This window comes from Piliocolobus tephrosceles, chromosome 13, assembly GCF_002776525.5.
Source record: "Piliocolobus tephrosceles isolate RC106 chromosome 13, ASM277652v3, whole genome shotgun sequence".
Lineage (NCBI taxonomy): Eukaryota > Metazoa > Chordata > Mammalia > Primates > Cercopithecidae > Piliocolobus > Piliocolobus tephrosceles.
In genome coordinates, this window is record NC_045446.1 from 24,426,893 (window position 1) to 24,450,058 (window position 23,166).

General features: G+C 37.2%; 1 protein-coding gene across 4 annotated transcripts in view; it reads left to right on the plus strand.

Annotated features, from left to right (window-relative positions):
• LRRC4C (leucine rich repeat containing 4C) overlaps positions 1-22,454 on the plus strand; it is a 1,306,046-nt gene extending 1,283,592 nt beyond the window's left edge. For 3 of the 4 annotated variants that reach the window (XM_023185520.1, XM_023185521.2, XM_023185522.2), the window contains one exon: positions 20,324-22,454. In XM_023185520.1, coding sequence (XP_023041288.1) covers positions 20,366-22,288 — 1,923 coding nt within the window. In that variant the 5' untranslated portion in view covers positions 20,324-20,365 and the 3' untranslated portion in view covers positions 22,289-22,454. The remainder of the gene's footprint in view (positions 1-20,323) is intronic. The other variant, XM_023185519.2, reaches the window with a different exon arrangement.
• The last annotated feature ends 712 nt before the right edge of the window (positions 22,455-23,166 follow it).

A 23,166-nucleotide genomic window follows, 5' to 3' on the forward strand; every position in this document is an offset into this window, starting at 1 on the left:
AAAAAAAAAAAAAAAAAAAAAAAAAAAAAAAAGCCCAGCATGGTGGCAGGCACCTGTAGTCCCAGCTACTCGGGAGGCTGAGGCAGGAGAATGGCATGAACCCAGGAGGCGGAGCTTGCAGTGAGCTGAGATCTCGCCACTGCACTCCAGCCTGAGCAACAGAGCGAGACACCATCTCAAAAAAAAAAAGAAAGAAAGAAAGAAAGAAAAGAAAAGTCTCTGGATGGATGCTGTAGCAGCCTTTTTTTTTTTTTAAGGGACCAGGTGGTAAATATTTTAGGCTTTGCAAGCCATATAGTTTATCATAACCATTCAGTTCTGCCCTTCAACGTAAAAGCAGCCATAGACAAGCTTACATGCATGGGTGTGGAAGTCTACTAATAAAACTTTACTTACAAAAACTGGGGTGGTGAGCCCGATTTTGCCTATGGGCAGTAATTTCCAAACCATTCATCTTAGAGTTTTGCTTACATCTCCATCCCCCTTCTAGTTCTGCTCACATGTAGGGTGCAGCTTAAAAAATGGGACTAAGAAATGTAGGAATGACACCTATATCATAATTTAACCCAATTTTGTGGATTGTACTTTGTACACACTGATTTCTTATTAAAGTTTATTTTTGTGGTATGTCTTTGACATAGAAAGAAAACATAGTCTGTCCTCACTTTACAGATGGGTACAGAAAGTTTAAGTAACTTGCATTATTATCACTCAATATCTCTGATATCCATATTAGAATCTGTCAGCCCTGTGCTTTTTCAATTGGATTATTCTTTTAAAAATGCATCCTTTCAAGAATGAAAACATGGTGGGAAAAATAACTAAAAAGTAATTTTAGCCATCCAAATCAAGGAAATATAGTTAATAATGGTTTAAATAGGAGCATGCACAGGCTTCCCTACTTTCTGATCCCATTATGATACCATAAGGACCCAATTCCTTATTGCTTTTCATGTATAGCTCTATTTTTTTCCCATGAAATATTTTTGCAAATGATGCATTGCAGGCAAAGTGAATACAGAAAAATACAGGGAGTTTTTACTTTCCGTGGTACTGTGTTAACTGAAGCTCATTCATTCTGGAATTGAATCCTAGTTTTGCAAGGTTCCATGGTAACTAAGAGCAAATATAGGAATTGTGCAAAAAAAGAAAACTTGGTTTCAATATTCACAACCTGTGGTTAACACAGCATGGAGCAAAATGAGGAACTGCCTTAAGTAAATAAATAACTACGAATCTAATTTTCAAATGTCTGCATTTGCTAAATAATTCCCTTTTGCGGTCATTAGGAAGAAACAAAAAAATCACTGATTCCAGTCATTTCCATTATCTGACATGTCATCACCAAGGTTTCCTCATTATGCAATGTTAACAGTGTTGAGGTTACTTTAAACCAGTTTCCATTTCCAATTAGGAGGCCATCCCTGCGATCTGCATTCTGATTAAATGACGTTGCCTGGAAATCACAGAAAGAGTCTACTCCGTTTCCTCCCCTTGCTCAGATCTCATAAACACAGGCTCAATTAAAGAGAGTTTCTTTATCAGGTTTTTGTAGGTCATTTTGGCGAATTTATTAAACTCTTAAGTCATGCTGAAAACTGGAAAGCAGTGGGTCTGAGATATTCAGTGGGAGCCACTAGATTTGTAGGACTTACTTCAAAGTTGTAGGGACTATAAAATATACAGAAACCAGAGCAAGCCACAGGTCAAGAATCATGGAATCTGGTAAATATATATATAAAGAGTATCACATATTAAAGATTCCAGAGCAGAGATGGAAAAATCATGATGTTGTTTCAGCTTATATTTTAGGTAAAAGTCAAAGCCTAACCGAGGCCATCATTATTTTATAGTTTGATTATTGAAATAATCTATTTCACTCTGTTCTATTCATATTCCATACCACTGCAGACTTGCTTTTCCTTAAATACTCTTCCCACTGTCCTTTTCCCTTCCAGTTTTGCCTGTGGGCAGTAGTTTCCAAACCATTCATCTTAGAGTTTTGCTTATATCTCCATTACCTTTCTAGTTCTGCTCACATGTTAGAAAGAAAAATCAAGTCCCTGCAATCTATCCATGAGTTAATATCAAATCTCAATTCCTTGTCTATTTTTTATATTCTGGTGTTATTTCATTTATTCTACTTACTACTCCACTGCCTATGTCGTGTTTACTTTCATATATTCCCTACTCAACTTGTGCCTATTTTCAAACAAATTCTTTCTCTTTTCTTGATTATTATTATTATTTAGAGATGGTGTCTTGCTATGCTGCACAGGCTGGGCTCAGATTCCTGGGCTCAAGTGAACCTTCTGCTTCGGCCTCCCAAGTAGCTGGGACTACAGGCACGTGCCACCATACCTGGTTCTTTCCCTTTTTTCTCTCTTTCTGCTCTCTGTTAGTGCATGTTCCTTATTGTGTGCTGCTATAATACCTCATTCTAAAGAATAGAGAATAGAATTTCTCTAGTACTTTCTGCTGCATTATAATTCCCCGTGTACTCACCTGTGAATCATACTGCACTGTGAGATTCTTGATGAGAGACACTTGGCCCTAAGTGTCAAGAAGTGAGCATTGTGCTTGAAATTTGGTAGGCACTCAAAAAATATTATTGAACGAAAGTGCCTGTTTATTTCTTTTCTCTCTTGAAATGCTAGACCTTTTGCTTATTCAAATCTACATATCCCCTAGATCCACTGTCCACATACCTTTCACTGATTGCTCAAGCCTCACTGGTTCTCTCTGAACACCCAGACTACTTACAAGGATCTACGCAGTCATAGACACTCCCTCAGTGGAATATGTTGGCATTGGTTTATGACTATTGTTTATACTGGGCTCGTCTCAGTACCCTATTACAAATGATCAATGATGGCAAGTTACTGAATTGGAGTTCCCTGGTAAATATAGCATTAGAGAGTATACCTAGAATCATATATTATTATAGCTGAAATGACTTTAGACATTCTCTTTCCCCACACCCTACTATAAAATGAATTCCAGACATCTTTAGTGCTTTGCCTGGGGTTATAAATATGTTTTTGGTTACTCTCTAGGAAATTGGGGTTTTGTACTATTTAATAATGAACAAGTAAGTAAGTACTTGGTAAAACGTTGGAAGGTGATTTTTAAATCTGAATGACTCTATGTTCATGATATTTATTCTCTTCGAATTGCCTTGCATGGTAATTTAAATTGCATTGCTCATTATAAAAATCCATATGCCTTTTGGGTGCTATTGTTGGTTTGTTTGTTTTCAACCTATAAAGGCATTGGTGACCTTAGCACGGGGCATTTTCTAAGGATTAATGAGAAGTTGGGAGTTAATGACTATCAACTCCTCCCAGCCAGTCATCAATCCAAAGGAAGCCTGGGAAGCAAGGCTATTAACTGCATTACCAACTTTCTGAAATCACATCCTTCTCTGCCTGCCTTACCAAGGACTTAGGTTTCAGATGGGCTTGTTAGATCTTTTTTCAAAAGCACTTCTTTAGTTACTTGCTTTGTCATTAACCTAGATGAAAACAAAATATATATGGAAAATAGTTTTCTACATATTTTGATTAAACATAATTTGAAATACTCAGCCCTTTTTATATGCTTTTCTCTCCCATATATTTTTCAAACTGAAAGTCTAGAGCAAATCAGCCTATTGTGCATCCCGAGAAGTTAAAACATATGACCTGTTTCTGCAGTTTACCCTCTCTCCAACAGCAGATTTGTTTATTGAGGGAGGATCCTTATTGGGGTTTTGGTTATATTTGTTTTAATAGAATATTATTTTTTCATATTTATTTCTTTTATAAGGTTGTTTTTCCACTAATATTCATAAGTATGGTGTTTTCTCCTTTGGCGTCAGGCATGGTCACCCAAAACAACCTAAGAGATAAACATCAATGCATTAGTTAATGCATTACTACATTTTCCTTTGAGGAATAAACTATAGCAAAATGAAAGAAGATTCTGAAACAGAGAAGTTCCCATTTCTGCTCTGTTGAGGGAGCACAGGACCTTATTTTATCGTTCTGCATCCTGATTCATACATTGCCACAAAATCCTTAAAGAAATGACATGGAGTGACAAAATGTCACTTGTGTACTGGTATTTAAGGTGTTTGGCAAAGATTGCTGTCACCAGGGTAGACTGCATCCCAAGACCCTTCCCAACGGGCATTTGTTTTGAGGAATTTGCTCAAGACCTGGGTTTTTACTCTCAGAAATTTGATTTTGGTAGCTCATTATGAGAAGGTTGTAAATGTACTTGCTAAACACGTAAGAAAGTGATGTATAGAGCAGAATGCCAATTTGCTAATTTATAACTAGAACTCTAACAGACCTTCCAAGCACTTCAGTCTATCAGTTATTTTGTATGGAACTTAAACTTTCTCTTTGAGAGTATGATGTTAAGACTAATGAATAATCTTTCTATAAAAATATATAATCACATTTAAACAAAAATTGGCATATAATTTCAGGAGGTTTGCAAATGATTTGAAGCCCATTAATAAACTTAGGAACCCATGATGGTATTGTACAATTTCATGGAAAGGGAAATAATAATCAAATAAGGTTATTGATGAAAAATAAAAGCAAGAGAACTTAATTGTATGATTCAAATTGTTATATTATTATAGTTGATGCATCAATCATTCTCCATATATGGACTTTAACTGTCATCAGTACTAGACAAGTAATGGAAACAATGAAGACAATAACAAATATTCCTACAGTATTGATTATGTACAAGACACTGTTCTGAAAGTTTCTATATTAACTCATTTATCCTCACAATAATAGAGTCCAAAATCACAATACTCAATCCCCAGGCAGTTTCACAGAAGGGTACTACAAAAATTTGTTCTCTGTTTTTTAAGTCTCTATGTACTATTAGTGTCTGCTTAGTTGTGTAAGCAGCTGGAAATCTGCAACAATCAATCTTTTCTTGAGGCCACATATTTATTTCTATATTAAGCATACATAATATGCAAGATACTCTGGATGTAATATTTAGGAGACAGGTTACTGCTGCTAAGGATAGGTTTTTTACCCTAACCCATCATTTTCAATCCCCTATTTACATGCTGACTTTTGGTAATTTACTTCTTCACAATTTTAATATATAAGCTTTCATTTGTTTATATGGAGGGTGGCAAGGCGTAATTATTGAGCCCTCTATCATTTAAACTAAGTTTTATACCTTTTCTATCTTTTTGGTTCACATGTAAGTCTTAGCAATGGACTTCAAAATATTATGTTTTTATAAAATTCATTTATCAATTTGGCTGCTGACTATGAATTAAAATATGTGACATATTTCAGTAATTCAATTCAGCTAATATTTATTGAATGCCTAAATAGCATCCAGTTTCTGTCTTTGAGAAAGCTTATGATGAAATAGGTTGAACACATTCCCAAACATTTACATGCAAACACAGATTTGGTAAGTGTTACAGTCTTGGCTTTACAGACAATTTAGGGGAAGGATGGATATTTATACGGAACAATAAGGCTGGTGACAGCCTAGTAGAAAGAGCCATTGTAAAACTGGCTCTGACTGGATACAATTTTGATTTAAAAAAATCAGGGTAGGTAATTTCAGTCTAAAGTAAGAAGGAGCAAGTCCCCAAAGAGGAAAAGTAGAGGGAGTATTTTTAGAGTCGGAACAGACTGCAGCCTAGACTGTGTTAAGAACAGTAGGAGATAGGACTGGGAAACCAGAATGGCACAGCACTATGGAGGGGCTTACATGTCACACGAAGGCAGTGGTTTTCAAAGAGGACAATTTTGCCCCCCTGGGGACATTTGGCAATGTCTGGAGACACTGTAGATTGTCACAACTGAGGTTGCTACTGGCATCTAGTGGGTAGAGGCAGTAAGGGATTTTGGCTTAATTCTGTAGGCACTGGGGAACTATTGGTGGGCTATGCTTTCTTGCACTGTGATTGTCTAGGCTCCTATGTATTGTTATACTAAGTCTGCAAAACGTTGCTTTGAAAATCTCCTATGGGAAAAATATGAAAAGAAAAGACCACTTGTGGAGATAAGGAATAACATATATTAATCATTAAATGTCCCTTGAACTTGAAGAAAAAAAGAAAAGGAAGGAAAAAGAAGCAACAGTTTCATGCATTGTGGGTCTCCAGACTTAAAATATTAGCACAAAGGAGAATGTAGGCATTGTTACAAACAGGCATATTTCGAATCATTGGAGCATTCTGATTTCATTACCTGGAGAGTGAAATATCTAGCAGTACATGGAGCTTGAGATTTTAAATATTTTTCTCTGGTTATACATTTCACTAAAGCAAATGGCTGTCAAAAACATAAACATACCCCCAAACACCTCAAATCCCACCCTATAATTTGAGAAATAAGTTGATCATCTATATTTTACATTTTCTTGAATAATTAATATCAAAAAGTGAATAAGATCAAAAGGATTTATAAACAGCCAGAAACCTCATGCTAGGTACACTTATCTCTCCAGCATCATGAGAAGGTAAACAAGCAGGAAAAAAACAAATTAATTTTATTTTTAGCCCTGCCAAGCTGTGAGTGTATCCCTAGGTCGGATTTTTTAGCATGAAGTAGATTTGACTTTTTGTTGCTAAGACAAGGTTTGGAGCCGCCATAGCCTTCCCCAGTCCCTTGCTTATTCTATCTTGTTGCTTTAGATTGTGATAGTAGAATGAGAAGATCTTTTCCACCCATGGATTTTTAAATAAATGGTTCAAATGAGTCTCTGTAGCAGGAATGTGGTGATCAAGAAGCCCTTCCATTTTAAAGGCATTTGCTGACTCTAGGAGTTCCTTTCTCTGTTATAAAGTGGTCTGATCCAATGCAGTGACCTGAAAGCTAAGCCAGTCCTCCCTAGTTCTGGAGTACACGTAAAGGGGGAAGAAGCAAATCATGAAAACAACTAGGCATCCTCTTAGGCAGAAATTTTCAAGGCAGTCGTGTTATTTTAGGCACATACAGCAGAGGGCATTGTTTGGTCAAACATAAAACAGGGCTGCTACTGATAATAATAGACAAAGAGAAAGAAATAGGGAAATCTCTCCAACTTTATCACCCACCCCATCCCCCTCAAAAAAAAAAAATACATGCAAGGAGACAGTGAGATGATCTTTAAATCACTGTCCTTCCCAGCTCTTGGTAGGAGAAACTTCTATGAAAATAACTACAAACTGGAAAACATTATTCCAAAAATCGATGAAATTCCTGCTATGTGAATGGGGTTCTACTAGGTGCTAGGGATCAATAAGTGAGTATGACATCCTGTGGGTCCTTAGTGAGTTTACAGCCTTGACTTAATGAGTTTTCAACCTGCTTCTGTCTGGTTGAGCACTCATTCATTCATTCATTCATGCATTTAACAAATACTCCATGATTGCTGTTCTAGGTGAATACTACTGAATAAGGAAGACAAGTCTCTACTCCATAGAAATTAACCTTCCACCGAGGTGAGACAGGCAGTAAGAAAATATGCACCTGAGTGTATGAGAAAAAATAACAAATAGTGATATGTGCTATGATGAAAATTGAATATGGATAACTTATTAAATATGACAAAAGGGATACTTTTTGCTAGGTAATCAAAAAGAACTTTCTGAGAAGGTAAAATTTAAAGTGAGCCCAGAATTAAAAGGAAAACCAACTACGCAAAAATCAAAGGATACACATTGCAGGCAGAGGGAATCCTAGTACAAAGGTCCTGAATTGGGAACAAGGCTGAATCTTTTGAGAAACCACGAAAGGCCAATGAGGTTGAACCGAGAAGGTGGAGTAAGAAAAAGTTGAAAAGTGGGAGAAGCAGACAGAGGTCAGGCTGTGTCGTGGAGACTAAAGCAGTTTGCATTTTGTTCTAAAAAGGTATGGAGCTAATAGGGGTGTTTCAACTAAAAAAATAGCATGAACATATTTATAATTTTAAAATTCAATCTAAATACTCTATAAAGAATGAATTGTGCTAATGCAGTTAACCAAAGTAGGGAAATTAATGGCAGTATGTTTCAGAGGTTCAAGTTAGAAATGAAGATGACATATAATCTAGAAAGAGACAATGAGGAAAAGTAGACGACCAACATTATGTTTTAAAGTTGAATCAGAATAGCGCTGGGCTGCAGGTGAATACAGAAAAAGAAAAGTCAAAGAAGAGTTTAACATTTTTGCCTTGAGCAACTGGTTACGTGGTAGTGGCTTTTATGGAGGTTCAGGGGCCAGTCTGGGGATTTGCTTTCAGTGTGCACAATGCCATTTAATTCGTGTAATCCTCACAATGTCTATTGCGCTGTTATCATCATTCCCACTTAGGAAGGTGCAGCTCCGAGAAGGTCAATTTACCAAAGATCAAAGAGTCAGGAATACCAAACCAACCCTCCAGTAGAAGGCGTTGTACTCTAAAGCTGGTTTTTGTTTTGCTGGGTCTTACTATTGTAGATTGGGCATTCTTTGTGTGCTTCAGCATTGTTTCAAATTAGAAAGAGGACTAAAACTAAATGTGTGTTTAGTAGTCCTTTGTGTGCAATTTGCAGGGTGGACATGAGCCACACTAGATATCAAAGATGCCTCTTTCCTGACTTGCAGCTCGGAGATTCCAAAATGATACACTGCTCTTTTTGTGTACCCTGATATTTTCTAACGTGACCATATGCAGAAGCTAATTTTCTCTTCATTGGTATTTCATGCTCTACAGGATTTTAACTAGGGCGTATTAATTTGAACTATACACATCTCAGTAGTCAGATAATCAGATTGGAGATCGGTTCCATTCATTTCTAAAGCAATACTAAGGATGTCGATTATTAAAGTCACTTACTTTCTCGTCAAAGTCTTCTCTCCAATTTCCTTTAGGGACAAGGGCAGAAACTTTCTAAAACAATATTCTCATCATTCCCTCTCCTGCTTAAGAGCCTCAAGTTTCTAAGATTTTTTATTAAAATATATTCAAACTTTGTATTAGGCTTGCAGTGCTCCTCAATTGGGCTAGTTTAACTAGATTCTATGGTGTAAATCCTTTACTTCCATTAAGTCAGTTTTCTTATTATTTTGTGCTCCTACTCCTCTGCTTTCATGACCTGCATAAAATTCCAAATCTCTATTTTTTGTTGTTGTTGTTGTTGTTTTCTGAGACGGAGTCTAGCTCTGTTGCCTGGCTTGAGTGCAGTGGCACAATCTTGGCTGACTGTAACCTCTGTCTCCCGGTTCAAGCGATTTTCCTGCCTCAGCCTTTTGAGTAGCTAGGATTGCAGGCACCCACCACCATGCCCAGCTACTTTTTGTATTTTTAGTAGAAACGGGGTTTCACCATGTTGGCCACGATGGTCTCGATCTCTTAACCTTGTGATCTGCCCACCTCGGCTCCCAAAGTGCTGGGATTACAGGCATCAGCCACAACGCCTGGCCCCAAATTCTCTTTTTTTTTTTTTTTTGAGACGAAGTTTCGCTCTGTTGCCCAGGCTGGAGTGCAATGGTGCTATCTCAGCTCACTACAACATCCACCTCCTGGGTTCAAGCTATTCTCCTGCCTCAGCCTCCCAAGTAGCTGGGATTACAGGCATACGTCAACACGCCTGGTTAATTTTGTATTTTTAGTAGAGATGGGGTTTCTCCATGTTGGTCAGGCTGGTCTTGAACTCCCCACCTCAGGTGATTACCCCACCTTGGCCTCCTCAAGTTCTGGTATTACAGGTGTAAGCCACCATGCCCATCCCCAAATTCTCTTCTTAAAGCATTCTCTGATTAGCTATGCCTACATTAATCTCTGGCAATTCTTTATGGCACGTAAATATTGAATGTATTGACTTACACTAGTACCTATATGCATATCTGTGCATTTAAAAATTTTTGATATATGTCTATAATTTGTTTTATAGCTCTAAGATGGGAAAGTTCTTGAAGACATGGATAATTTAGCTCTCTTACAATCCTTATTATACTCTCCAGCACATGAGCCCATGTTGATGGCAGCCACGTTGTTGTTGTTGTTTTACTTTGCTAGTACATAATTCTCTGTAGTCAGAACTTCTCACCTAATGATATGGTAATGTTACCACTAGTAATATATAGTTACAACACTTGTGACAACATTAAAATATCATTAGGTGAGAAGTCCTGACTACAGAGAAACATAAACCCTAAGAATATATTATATATTCTTCCACTGTAAGCCAAATAAGTCTTCTAGAAGAGTGGAAATGCAGAGTCAGGTGGGTGGGTGTGTTTTTTTTTTTTTTTTTCATAAATCTCAACTTCTGAAATTTTAGCATCTTCTAGAAACATTGCAGAGTCAGTGTGTTTAGCCAAACAGCTGCCTGTTAACTTGATAGGTTGATTCACTGGGTTATAGCCATTTTAATGTTGTAGCATTTCCATTACATTTACCTACTGGTTCAGCCCTGGGCATATTTACAAAAAAAAAAAATTTCTTTTCCCTGAAAATCTGCAGAACTACATACTCTTGCATAAGGGGTGGAGAAAGCTCAAGATGTGCAAGATTGGGTTAAAAATGGGAAAACAAATGATCTATATTAGGAAATGTTTATGAAATAAACTTGATTTGAAGACGTGTGTTACCTTTGGTAATGGTGTTATTTAAATCTTTGTTTTGTTTTTTCTCCTGTGTATTCTAGCGTTCTTTAAAACCCAGAGATGTCCAGATAAATGATTTTGCAGTAGAAATCCTTCTTAGCATGATGTGGGATGAGCTTCAGACCTTTCTTATAAGGATATCATGTTGCTTTACCTTCACTTGTTTCCTTTGAACGTTCTCGTATTTATAATGGTATAGGAAAGTAAAATATAAAATTTTCCCCTCTCTTTGCTATTCACTGAGGAAATCAGGAGAGAGACAGAGAGAGAGAGAGAGAGAAGAAATGAATATGAATGTATCAGGATAGGTTTGGCTGCATATAACCAGAAAAAAAAAATGTTTATACTGTAATATATTATTTTACATAATAAGAAGTCAAGAGGAAAAACAGTTACAGGGTTCATTAATTCATCTGCTTATCACAAATATCAAAGATGTAAGTTCTTTCCATTTTTTCATTTTTTCTTTCTTGATATATCAGCTTTGTCCTCAGGCTGCCTCCCCTCTTGGCCACAAGATGGCTACAGCAGCTCTAGGCATCTTTTACCCTCAACAATATCTAGAAACAGAACAAAGAATTATGTCTTCCCCATGTTTTTCTTCTTATTAGTGAGAGAAAAAAAAAATTCCTGCAATCCCTCAACTGACTTCCCCTCACATTTTATTAGGCAAATTGTGTCACATGTTCAGACCTCATTAGTCTCTGAAAGGAGGAATGGTACTATCAATCTTCGCTTAGACAAGAGCTTAGCTAACTATAATCCATAAGACAACCTGCTACATTTTTGTGTGTGCTCTGTGAGCTAAGAATGTTTGTGAATTTTTAAATGGTTAGGAAATAGAATATATATATATATATATATATATATTATTTTTTAAAAAAGTTTAATTATTGTGGGTACATAGTAGGTGTATATATTTATGGGATACATGACATACTTTGATACAGGCATATAATGCGTAATAATCACATTAGGGTAAATGGGGCACCCATCACCTCAAGCATATATCCTTTGTGTTACAACAATTTTACTATTTTAGTTATTTTAAAATGTAAATTATTGGCTGGGCGCGGTGGCTCAAGCCTGTAATCCCAGCACTTTGGGAGGCCCAGATGGGCGGATCACGAGGTCAGGAGATCGAGACCATCCTGTCTAACACGATGAAACCCCATCTCTACTAGAAATACAAAAAACTAGCCGGGCGAGGTGGCGGGCGCCTGTAGTCCCAGCTACTCCGGAGGCTGAGGCAGGAGAATGGGGTAAACCCGGGAGGCGGAGCTTGCAGTGAGCTGAGATCCGGCCATGGCACTCCAGCCCAGGTGACAGAGAAAGACTCCGCCCCCCCCCCCAAAAAAAGTAAATTATTGTTCACTGTCGTCACCTTATTGTGCTATCAAATAGATCTTATTAATCCTGTCTAACCATATTTTTATACCCATTAGCCATCCCTCCTTCGCCTCCCCACATCCGACTATGCTTCCCAGTCTCTGATAGCCATCATTCTACTCTCTATCTCCATTAGTCAATTGTTTTACTTTTTAGCTCTCACAAATAAGTAAGAACATATGAAATTTGTCTTTCTGTGCTTGGCTTATTTCACTTAACATAATGACCTCCAGTTCCATCCATGTTGTTGCAAGTGACAGTTTCTCATTCTTTTTTGTAGCTGAATAGAACGTCATTGTATATATGTACCCCATTTTAAAAATTTATTTGTCTGTTGATGGACACTTAGATTGCTTCCAAATCTTTGATATTATGAATAGTGCTGCAATAAACATGGGAGTGCAGATATTTCTTTCATATATTGATTTCCTTTTTTGGGGAATACATGCCTAGCAGTGGAACTGCTGGATTATATTATACTTCTATTTTTAGTTTTTTGAAGAACTTCCAAAGTGTATTCCATAGTGGTTAGACTAACTTACATTTTGGCCAACAGTGAGGAAACAAGGGTTCCCTTTTCCCCACATCCTCACCAGGATTTGGTACTGTTTTTGGAGAAAAGCCATTTTAACTTGAGTGAGATGATATCTCATTACAATGTCTATTTAAGTCTTTAATCCATTTTGATTTTTTTATATGACCAGAGATAGAGGTCTAGTTTTCTTCTTCTGCATATAGACATCCAGTTTTTTCAGCACCATTTATTAAAGAGACTGTTCTTTCTCCAGTGTATGTTTTTGGCACCTTTGTCAAAAATGAGTTCACTGTAGATGTATGGATTTGTTTCTGGGTTCTCTATTATGTTCCATTGGTCTACGTGGCTGCTTCTATGCCAGTACTATGCTGTACTGGTTACTATAGCTCTGTAGTATAATTTGAAGTCAGGTAATATGATTCCTCCAGTTTTGTTCTTTTTGCTCAGGATAGCTTTGGCTATTCTGGGTCTTTTGTGGTCTCATATACATTTTAAGATTTTTTTTTTTTTCCATTTCTGTGAAGAATGTCTTTGGTATTTTGACAGGGATTGCATTGAATCTGTAGATTGCTTAGTGTAATATGGACATTTTAATCCTATTGATTCTTCTAATCCATGAGCATGGAATATCTTTCCATTTTTTGTGTGTCTGCTTCAATTTCTTCTTTCATCAATGTTTTATAGTTTTCATTGTAGAGATCTTTCAGTTATTTAATTCCTCAGTATTTTATTGTATTTATAGCTATAGTAAATGGGATTAATTTCTTGATTTCTTTTTTCAGATTGTTTCCTGTTGGCATTTAGAAATGCTACTTATTTTTGTATGTTGATTTTGTATTCCGCAACTTGACTGAATTTATCAGTTCTAACAGTTTTTTAGTAGAGTCCTTGGGGTTTTCCAAATATAAGATCGAATCATCTGCAAACAAAGATAATTTGACTTCTTCTTTTCCATGATGTCCTTTATTTGCCTTGTCTGATTGCTCTAGCTACAATTTCCAAAAATATTATTTTATACTATAAATAGTATTATTGGAGCACAGCGATGCCCATGTATATACCTTTTGTCTATGGCTTCTACAGTGGCATAACTGAGTAGTTGCAACAAGAGATCATATGGCTTACAAAGCCTGAAATAATTACTATCTGGCCCTTAACAGAAAAGGTTTGCCTACTTCTAGCTTAAACGAAATTTATTCACCCTTAAGTACTGGGTCAGCCTCTCCCAAAACAGATAAAACAGTATATATATATATATATATATATGTATGTATATATATACACACACTTTTCATATAGACATAAAAAGTATATAGACCTATATCTATATATTTTTAAATATATATATTTGTTTTGTTTTGTTTTTGCATGGGAGTAAATGTTTCTATATAAAATTTTCTTAGAAAAGAGTAAGGGGCTAGGATGTTTGGGTAGGCAACAAATTTGTGTTTGTGGGGTGGGGGAGGGTGAAGATATTGTTTGAGATTCAATCACATTTTAAATGAATAATACAACTTTAGTATTGTAAAAAGGTAATTCCTGAAATATCACCAATATAACCTGTTGATAAGGCAGAGCTGACTTTATTGATTATGGTGGTGAGGAAAAGAACCACCTCACAAAGTTTGGCAGTGTCTGTGAGTGGAACTGTGAAGACTAGGTCAGAATTTATTAAGAATTGGAAGTTTTACTGACATAGGAACAGAAAACCAAATACCACATGTTCTCTCTTATAAGTGGAAACTGAACAATGAGAACGCAGGGACACAGGGAGGGTAACAGCACACACTGGGGCCTGTTTGGGATGTTGGGGGAGGAAGAGCATCAGAAAGAAATAGGTAATGCATGCAGAGTTTAATACATAGGTGATGGGTTGATAGGTATAGCAAACACCATGACACACATTTAACCTATGTAACACCTGCACGTCCTGAACATGTGTCTAGGAACTTAAAATTTAATTTAATTTAATTTTTAAAAAGAGAACTAGAAGTTTGAGTCTAGGAAGGTTTTTCAATGTAGAAACTTGTTTAGGATTATACAAGAATTATGACACAACAATTTAGGATTGAGGAGTCAAAAGATTCAGTAAATCTGAGCACAGATGTCTGTTGAATTTTCCATGAAAGAGTAGATAGAACTTTGGGGGAAGTTCTTATTAGGATCAGTGAAGCCATTTGCTTTGGTGGAAGAGCCCCAGAAGAGGAAAGAGGTGCTAAGACAGACAGTGGAACAGCAAAGTCATGTTAATGTAGATGGTAAGGTGTGGTTTGGAGTCTTAGGGTCCGGGGTAAGCAGTTTTAGTTCTCCCGTTTAGGGAGGTTTGTTAAGGATAATATGAGGAGGGAAAGAAGGGGTACAGTTGTGGTTAGCTGAATTCATCTTTCTCCCTCCTTGCTTACAAACTAGTTCTAATATCTAGACAAAGCCTATGATGATTTAGCAATGATACTGTGCTAAATAAAGCATCTCCATTAGCTAACTATTTCATATATACTTGTTTCTGTGTCTCTCACTGCACTGGCTCTCAGTGCACTAAAGCATGGGTAGTAAAGGAAGAAAGTCTATTGACAAAGTCAAAATATCCTCTAGGACAAGACTACAAGTATCATAGTTTAATTCAAAACTCACACAAATGCATTTGTAAATAAATGCTGTCAGATGACATTGTAATGGATAGTGCATACTTTTAAATTAATTTTCCTTTGATGTGATAAAAACATCTTATGAAAGAGATGTTGAAGCCTGGCTTTTGATATAAAGTAACATAAGTTAGATATTAAAGTAAAAAACCTTTTGTTGATAGTAGTTGATTTAATTCAGGGCATGTACCAAGCATTATTCGCTGTAGGTTATAAATTAGCTTTGAACCAGCTATAATTCTTAAAGCATTACTTATGACTGATTTATAGAAAATCTCATTAATTGCAATAGCACAAAGATCTTGAAGCAAGAAGTAGAAAATAAAACTCAGTCTGGAGAGTAAGAAAGAATAGATGCACATACCTTATAATTAATAGCACTATATCATTGTTGCATGTGTTTTACTGATAGTATGTTCCTGAATATATCAAGTAATCCTTATCACAAATTTGAATAAGATATATTATTGTTGCTCCTGCCTTATAAAACAGGAAGAAACTGAGCGTCCCATCACTTTATTTTTAATATGTATTAAATATTTATTATATATTGCTTCTTATGAGCCAGTAACTTTACATACACAGTATTATGTGACAGTTCTAACCAAAACCTTTTGAGTAGAAAACAGTGTTGTTTTTTCACAGATGGGGAAAGTAAAGTATAAGGTGATCAAGTGACTTTCTCATTTTTAAGGTCATTGAGGGTCAAACAGGGATATGATCTCAAGAAGTCTCACACTGGACCCTTTTCTCTTGACCACTGAGCATGGCTGCCTTTAGGTAGCAAACAGCAGAGTAAGGAATGATCTTCTTTAATTTTGTGCTATTTCCAGTCAACCAGTTATTTCTACCTGTTTTGCCTGAGACCCTAGGATTCTAAGGATGGCTATGCAGTAGGGAATGGGAGAAAGCTTAGAGGAGCTGGACCCTGGGACCCCGACAGTAAAAACGTTAATTTGTTTATGTATCAGGGATTTTGCATGCTATGTTATTTTATACCCAATAACTTTAATAACATATGCCTTCTCCCCCTGAAACCTATGTCTGTTTCAGGGAGAAAGGGCATCTGTAAAACTACACTAAATCACTCAAATGATAAATTTTTGATGGTCATTATTACTGGAAATTTGGATAGCTTTCTATTGATAATGGAAACATAAAAGAGTTATTTAAGGCCATATTTAAATTTACAAGGAGGATAACTCTATCTGACTTAGGTTGTGAAACCTACCAACCACATTGTTGTCATGATATAAACGGGACAGAGGTGTAGTCCTATAAAACCTGTTAACAGGATTGACATGATGAGTCAGGCCTTTTTGTTTAGTCATTGTTTTAAAATTCAGGTTTTATTATTATTTAGCTATAGTGAAGCAACAGACCAGGAGATGGCTGCTGTTTAAAAAGTGATGTTTTACTCACAGCTCACAGGAGAGGGGGCATGACACAGCATGTGGAGGCCACACTGGGAAGCAGCAGGATCAGCCAGTAGGGAGCAGCCAGTGGAAAATGTGGGCAAAAGTCTTTATTGTGGTTTTAGGGGAAGGCAGGGTAAATGGGCTTGTGATTGGCTAGTTTGAATCATTTTGGCAGGCTCTGAGACATAGGGGCTGTCCCTTGTTGCCTGGTAAGTGGTACGTGGACGTGGGGTGATTAAGGCAGGGAAATGGTGGTCTGAGTATTAAGAGTCTTGGGAGAAGCTGATAAAGAAGGTGGCTGGGGTTTGACCTTTGGATAGGCTGGTTTGCTTATGAAAGTCATGCTTATAGGCAAGTCCTTGACTACATCTAGGAATTTGCTAGCCCTGAAAGGGTAGCCTTTCTAGGATCAGCAAGGCCTCAAATGTTAGAGCATCAGGAAACACAAAAAATAAAAAGGCGTGATTAATGCATTAGAACACGTGACTACATATATGCAAAGGGCTGTGATTAGATATTTTCTTTGTGGTACATTTTTCAATATCTTTTCATTTTGTGCCTACAGTGTGCCAGGCACTGTGTTGGCAACAGGCTAAGAGAAATCCATCAGACATGGCCCCTGTTCTCACAGAGTCCACAGGCTGATGGAGGAAACCACCCAGAAACAAATAATCACAGTACCAGATGGTATGAAAAGTCAACCTAGAGCTGCAACAGCTCCAAGGAAGGAAGCAAGTTGGTTGGCCTTAGAAGGCTGGGGGAAAAAATTAGTAACTCAGAATCTATTAGTCAAGTATTTTTGCTGTCATAGAGAAGGACACAAAAGCCTCTGAAGCCAGAAAGCAATCGAGGACTTTAAATATCACCTTCTTAAGACCAAGATTCCTTACAGTGGTTTTGTAAATGTGGGTATATGTTTAAGGATTGCTAATGGCAGCTGGTTTTCCTTAAGAGTGCATCTCCTATTACTGAGGGAAAAAAGCCTCTTCTCCACCTTCTGTAGGCTATTTAGTAAATGCAACTATTTCTCACTGGGGATCTCACCACTAGTGAAAGGATCATGTCCTAAAAAGGAGCCAGCCCTTCTTCCTCAAACCCTCCGGTGGTAGACAAGGAAGTGCTGGCATTGGCTTCTCTCCAAGGCTCACTTGAGCCAACAGGAAGATCTTCCTAATTGCTCTGCTTGCCACTAGTTTCTTCCATTGCTTGTCTCTGCCCCATATTAACCTCACATCATCATTTTTCAAAACAAAGCTGATGATAGCATTCTTTTCTAAAAACAAAACATGTTGCCTGCACTATAAAATTGGGACTCTTAAGTTTGACGTAACCAACTCTTAAGAGTCTTTACCGATCTCATTCCAGCTTCCTTTCTCATTCTCGTCCTCAGGCCTTCCATTCTGACAGAGGGCACTTTTTACTGTTCCCTGGATGTACTAGCATTTTTCATGTGTGTTTGCCTTGGTTCAGCTGATCCCTCCGTGCTTAAAATGCCCTTCCTTCCTTTTCTCAGCAGCTTCTACGAAATATAGATCAGATATCCGTCTTCTCTGAAACCTCCTTGGTTTTCCAGCATAGATTAAGTTGCTCTGATGTTAGTGCTCTTGTGCCGGTGTGGACTTCTGTCATAGCAATGAACATATATCATTGTACTTCATCTGTTTGCCTATCTGTCTCACTCTTTAAATTTAAATTCTCCCGAGGTAAGGATTCTGTTCCTCATCCTTATATGCCCACTACTTAGCAAAATATCTGGTTGAGGGAAACAACAGAAAGGACTTAGAACAATGCCTCCCACATTGTCAGAACTCAATAAATGTTACATATGATTGTTTTATAATAAAATATTTGTATATTTATTGTTAATACATTAATATAATTATATTTGTTATTTCAAACTTATAAATATTTTAATATAATTTATTATTAAATTTAATATTTATTTAATATTTAATATTAAAATATTTTAAAATTAAAAATAGTTATAATGAAATTAATATTTCATTATAAATCTAAATCTATAATTATTACCATAATGATTACTATCATTTATGAAATATTCCATATTAAAATATTATTTTGTATAATCTGTCATGATATGATAATATCTAACATTTATTGAGTTCTGACCATGTGGGAGGCATTGTTCTAAGTCCTTTTTCTGTATTAACTCATTTTATCCTCACAACAACCCTATGTGGTGTGTACTATTAATATCTTCATTCCCATTTTGCAAGTGGGACAGAAATTAAGCCGCAGAAAGGATAAGTAACTTGCTCAAGGTGACACATCATGGGTCCTACATTAGTACCTTTTTGAATTGAAATGTGGTGACCCCTCTCACTGCCCTCCCTTTTTTTTTCTTTCCAAGAGATTCACAGAAGACACACTGTTTATTGAGTTGAGAGACTTGGGAGAAGTTATTACACAGGTGCCCAGTCCACAATAAGCCAGCTGAGTGGGGCGTATACTTGGTAACAACATAAGCTCCTTTGGAAGACTTCCTGTGGCCACAAGAAATGCAGGAGATGAGTTATTTTCCTTCCCAAAAATCTACTCAAAACCAGTAAGAGTAGGGACACAAGACATAAGAGTCCTGTTATACTATTTTTTTCTGTAAATAAAAATTATGTTTCATGGGAAAATAGTTAATACGTGGTATGTCTGCTTATAGGCTGCAGTCAGCTATGTTATAATGAGTTGGTATATGAGAATCTCTAGAAGTTTATATATACATGTGCATGTCACTATTTCAGTGCATCTTCACAGGTACCATAAATTAAGTTGCCAGTGCTTACAGCTGAGGTCACCCGCAAAGGAAAGGTATTTTAAAGAAATTAGTGTAAAATATTTTGCATTTACCTTTATTCTCATAGCAACATTTTTATGGAGCATCCGAGATCATATTCCCTGGGACCAGTCTAATGAGCATCTGAGCCCTGATTTATACTTACTAAACATGTGACTTCTTGAATGTCACTTCTATGATGATATTTCTTCATTTTGAAAATGAAAAGGATGACAATTCCTACTTCAGAGAAGTGTTGTAAGGATTACGAAGGATCACAACCAGCTTCATGGGCCTACAACCTGTGCAGTTGCAAAGAAACTCACGTTGAGATGGACACACACTTGGTTTAGTGGTCTTTTGTTACTGATTTGATATTATTAATAATTTTTATAAGGCTTCCTACATTTTTATTTTGCACTGGGAACCACAAATTATGTAACCACTTCTGGACAGGCTTTTTTATGAACCACTTCTAGACAGGCTTTTATATAGCCCATGGTGCTTGGCACATAAAATAACCTTCAATATAATATGTCAGCTATTACTACTTTTGCAAAGGAGCTTTTAGTTTGTTTGATATAACCCCAAAGTCCTATCTTCTAAACTTTTTCAGTCTGCTGTGGGCATTGAAGCTAATGGTGGGGTATATATTATATGTCCTCATGCATTTGGGCCACATTTGATTGGTAAACAATACATTAGTGTCCTCTACCTCATTGATTCCTTACTCTGTGGTTATACATCTCATGGAATGTGGGCTTTGGATGGCTCCTAATTTGGATTAAAGGTACATTTTCCTCTAAATATGAACCACACAGCTTAATAAAGGATATTAGGTTTGTTTTTAATTTGTCTGACGAATAATGGCTTTAGCTGATACACTGTATCACTGACATTACTCCAGAAAGACACTTAGAGTAAATCTAATCTAATAATTGTTTTTTGCTTTTATTTTGCAGACTGTTTGAATTCTAGAAGGACCAACACCAGATAAATTATGAATGTTGAACAAGATGACCTTACATCCACAGCAGATAATGATAGGTCCTAGGTTTAACAGGGCCCTATTTGACCCCCTGCTTGTGGTGCTGCTGGCTCTTCAACTTCTTGTGGTGGCTGGTCTGGTGCGGGCTCAGACCTGCCCTTCTGTGTGCTCCTGCAGCAACCAGTTCAGCAAGGTGATTTGTGTTCGGAAAAACCTGCGTGAGGTTCCGGATGGCATCTCCACCAACACACGGCTGCTGAACCTCCATGAGAACCAAATCCAGATCATCAAAGTGAACAGTTTCAAGCACTTGAGGCACTTGGAAATCCTACAGTTGAGTAGGAACCATATCAGAACCATTGAAATTGGGGCTTTCAATGGTCTGGCAAACCTCAACACTCTGGAACTCTTTGACAATCGTCTTACTACCATCCCGAATGGAGCTTTTGTATACTTGTCTAAACTGAAGGAGCTCTGGTTGCGAAACAACCCCATTGAAAGCATCCCTTCTTATGCTTTTAACAGAATTCCTTCTTTACGCCGACTAGACTTAGGGGAATTGAAAAGACTTTCATATATCTCAGAAGGTGCCTTTGAAGGTCTGTCCAACTTGAGGTATTTGAACCTTGCCATGTGCAACCTTCGGGAAATCCCTAACCTCACGCCGCTCATAAAACTAGATGAGCTGGATCTTTCTGGGAATCATTTATCTGCCATCAGGCCTGGCTCTTTCCAGGGTTTGATGCACCTTCAAAAACTGTGGATGATACAGTCCCAGATTCAAGTGATTGAACGGAATGCCTTTGACAACCTTCAGTCACTAGTGGAGATCAACTTGGCACACAATAATCTAACATTACTGCCTCATGACCTCTTCACTCCCTTGCATCATCTAGAGCGGATACATTTACATCACAACCCTTGGAACTGTAACTGTGACATACTGTGGCTCAGTTGGTGGATAAAAGACATGGCCCCCTCCAACACAGCTTGTTGTGCCCGGTGTAACACTCCTCCCAATCTAAAGGGGAGGTACATTGGAGAGCTTGACCAGAATTACTTCACATGCTATGCTCCGGTGATTGTGGAGCCCCCTGCAGACCTCAATGTCACTGAAGGCATGGCAGCTGAGCTGAAATGTCGGGCTTCCACATCCCTGACATCTGTATCTTGGATTACTCCAAATGGAACAGTCATGACACATGGGGCGTACAAAGTGCGGATAGCTGTGCTCAGTGATGGTACGTTAAATTTCACAAATGTAACTGTGCAAGATACAGGCATGTACACATGTATGGTGAGTAATTCCGTTGGGAATACTACTGCTTCAGCCACCCTGAATGTTACTGCAGCAACCACTACTCCTTTCTCCTACTTTTCAACCGTCACAGTAGAGACTATGGAACCGTCTCAGGATGAGGCACGGACCACAGATAACAATGTGGGTCCCACTCCAGTGGTCGACTGGGAGACCACCAATGTGACCACCTCTCTCACGCCACAGAGCACAAGATCGACAGAGAAAACCTTCACCATCCCAGTAACTGATATAAACAGTGGGATCCCAGGAATTGATGAGGTCATGAAGACTACCAAAATCATCATTGGGTGTTTTGTAGCCATCACACTCATGGCTGCAGTGATGCTGGTCATTTTCTACAAGATGAGGAAGCAGCACCATCGGCAAAACCATCACGCCCCAACAAGGACTGTTGAAATCATTAATGTGGATGATGAGATTACGGGAGACACACCCATGGAAAGCCACCTGCCCATGCCTGCTATCGAGCATGAGCACCTAAATCACTATAACTCATACAAATCTCCCTTCAACCACACAACAACAGTTAACACAATAAATTCAATACACAGTTCAGTGCATGAACCGTTATTGATCCGAATGAACTCTAAAGACAATGTACAAGAGACTCAAATCTAAAACATTTACAGAGTTACAAAAAACAAACAATCAAAAGACAGTTTATTAAAAATGACACAAATGACTGGGCTAAATCTACTGTTTCAAAAAAGTGTCTTTACAAAAAAACAAAAAAGAAAAGAAATTTATTTATTAAAAATTCTATTGTGATCTAAAGCAGACAAAATTATGTGTATTCCTCAGAACCTGTTTTTGCTGCACTTATTCACTATTTTCCCACATCTCGTTCCTCCCTTCCCTGATTGCCATATTTTTCATAGCAGATCTCAATTCCTTAAAGAACTGGTCTAGGAAATTTTGTAAGAATTCTGTTACACTTTGAGATTTTTATGGTGACTTCTAGTGGTGAGATCCAGTCTATTTTGTCTCTCTCTCTTTTTTTAATTTTTTTCTTTTTCCCTCATACCCATATGAAGTAATCCAATGGGGAATGCAATATTAGAAATAGATTTTTAAGAGAGAACAAGGAAAAAAATGCAAGATCTTATATTTTTCATGTAATGACCTGTTCTGTATTTATGAGGGAGACCATTCTATGGAAAAGAAAAGTAAGCAAACAACAGATTAATTTACATATGAGCATCTATAAAACCCATGACTTTTAAACAACTCTAGAACCAGAATTTGTAGTTAAAAAGCTAAAAATAAGATTATAAATAAAATATTGTTGGTTTTTCTGTACCTGGACACAACTCATTTGTAGTATGGCTCAAATGTGAGAAACTTGAAGGTAATTAGACTTTCTGCTTTCTAAGAAAGAAAATACTACAGTATTCTTTAGTCACAAAACCAATCTCTACGGGGTCCTGTTTGACTAGTTAACTTGAGTTCTAGATCTATGTTTAAGGATGCTGTGGTATTTTTTCCTTCTCATTAGG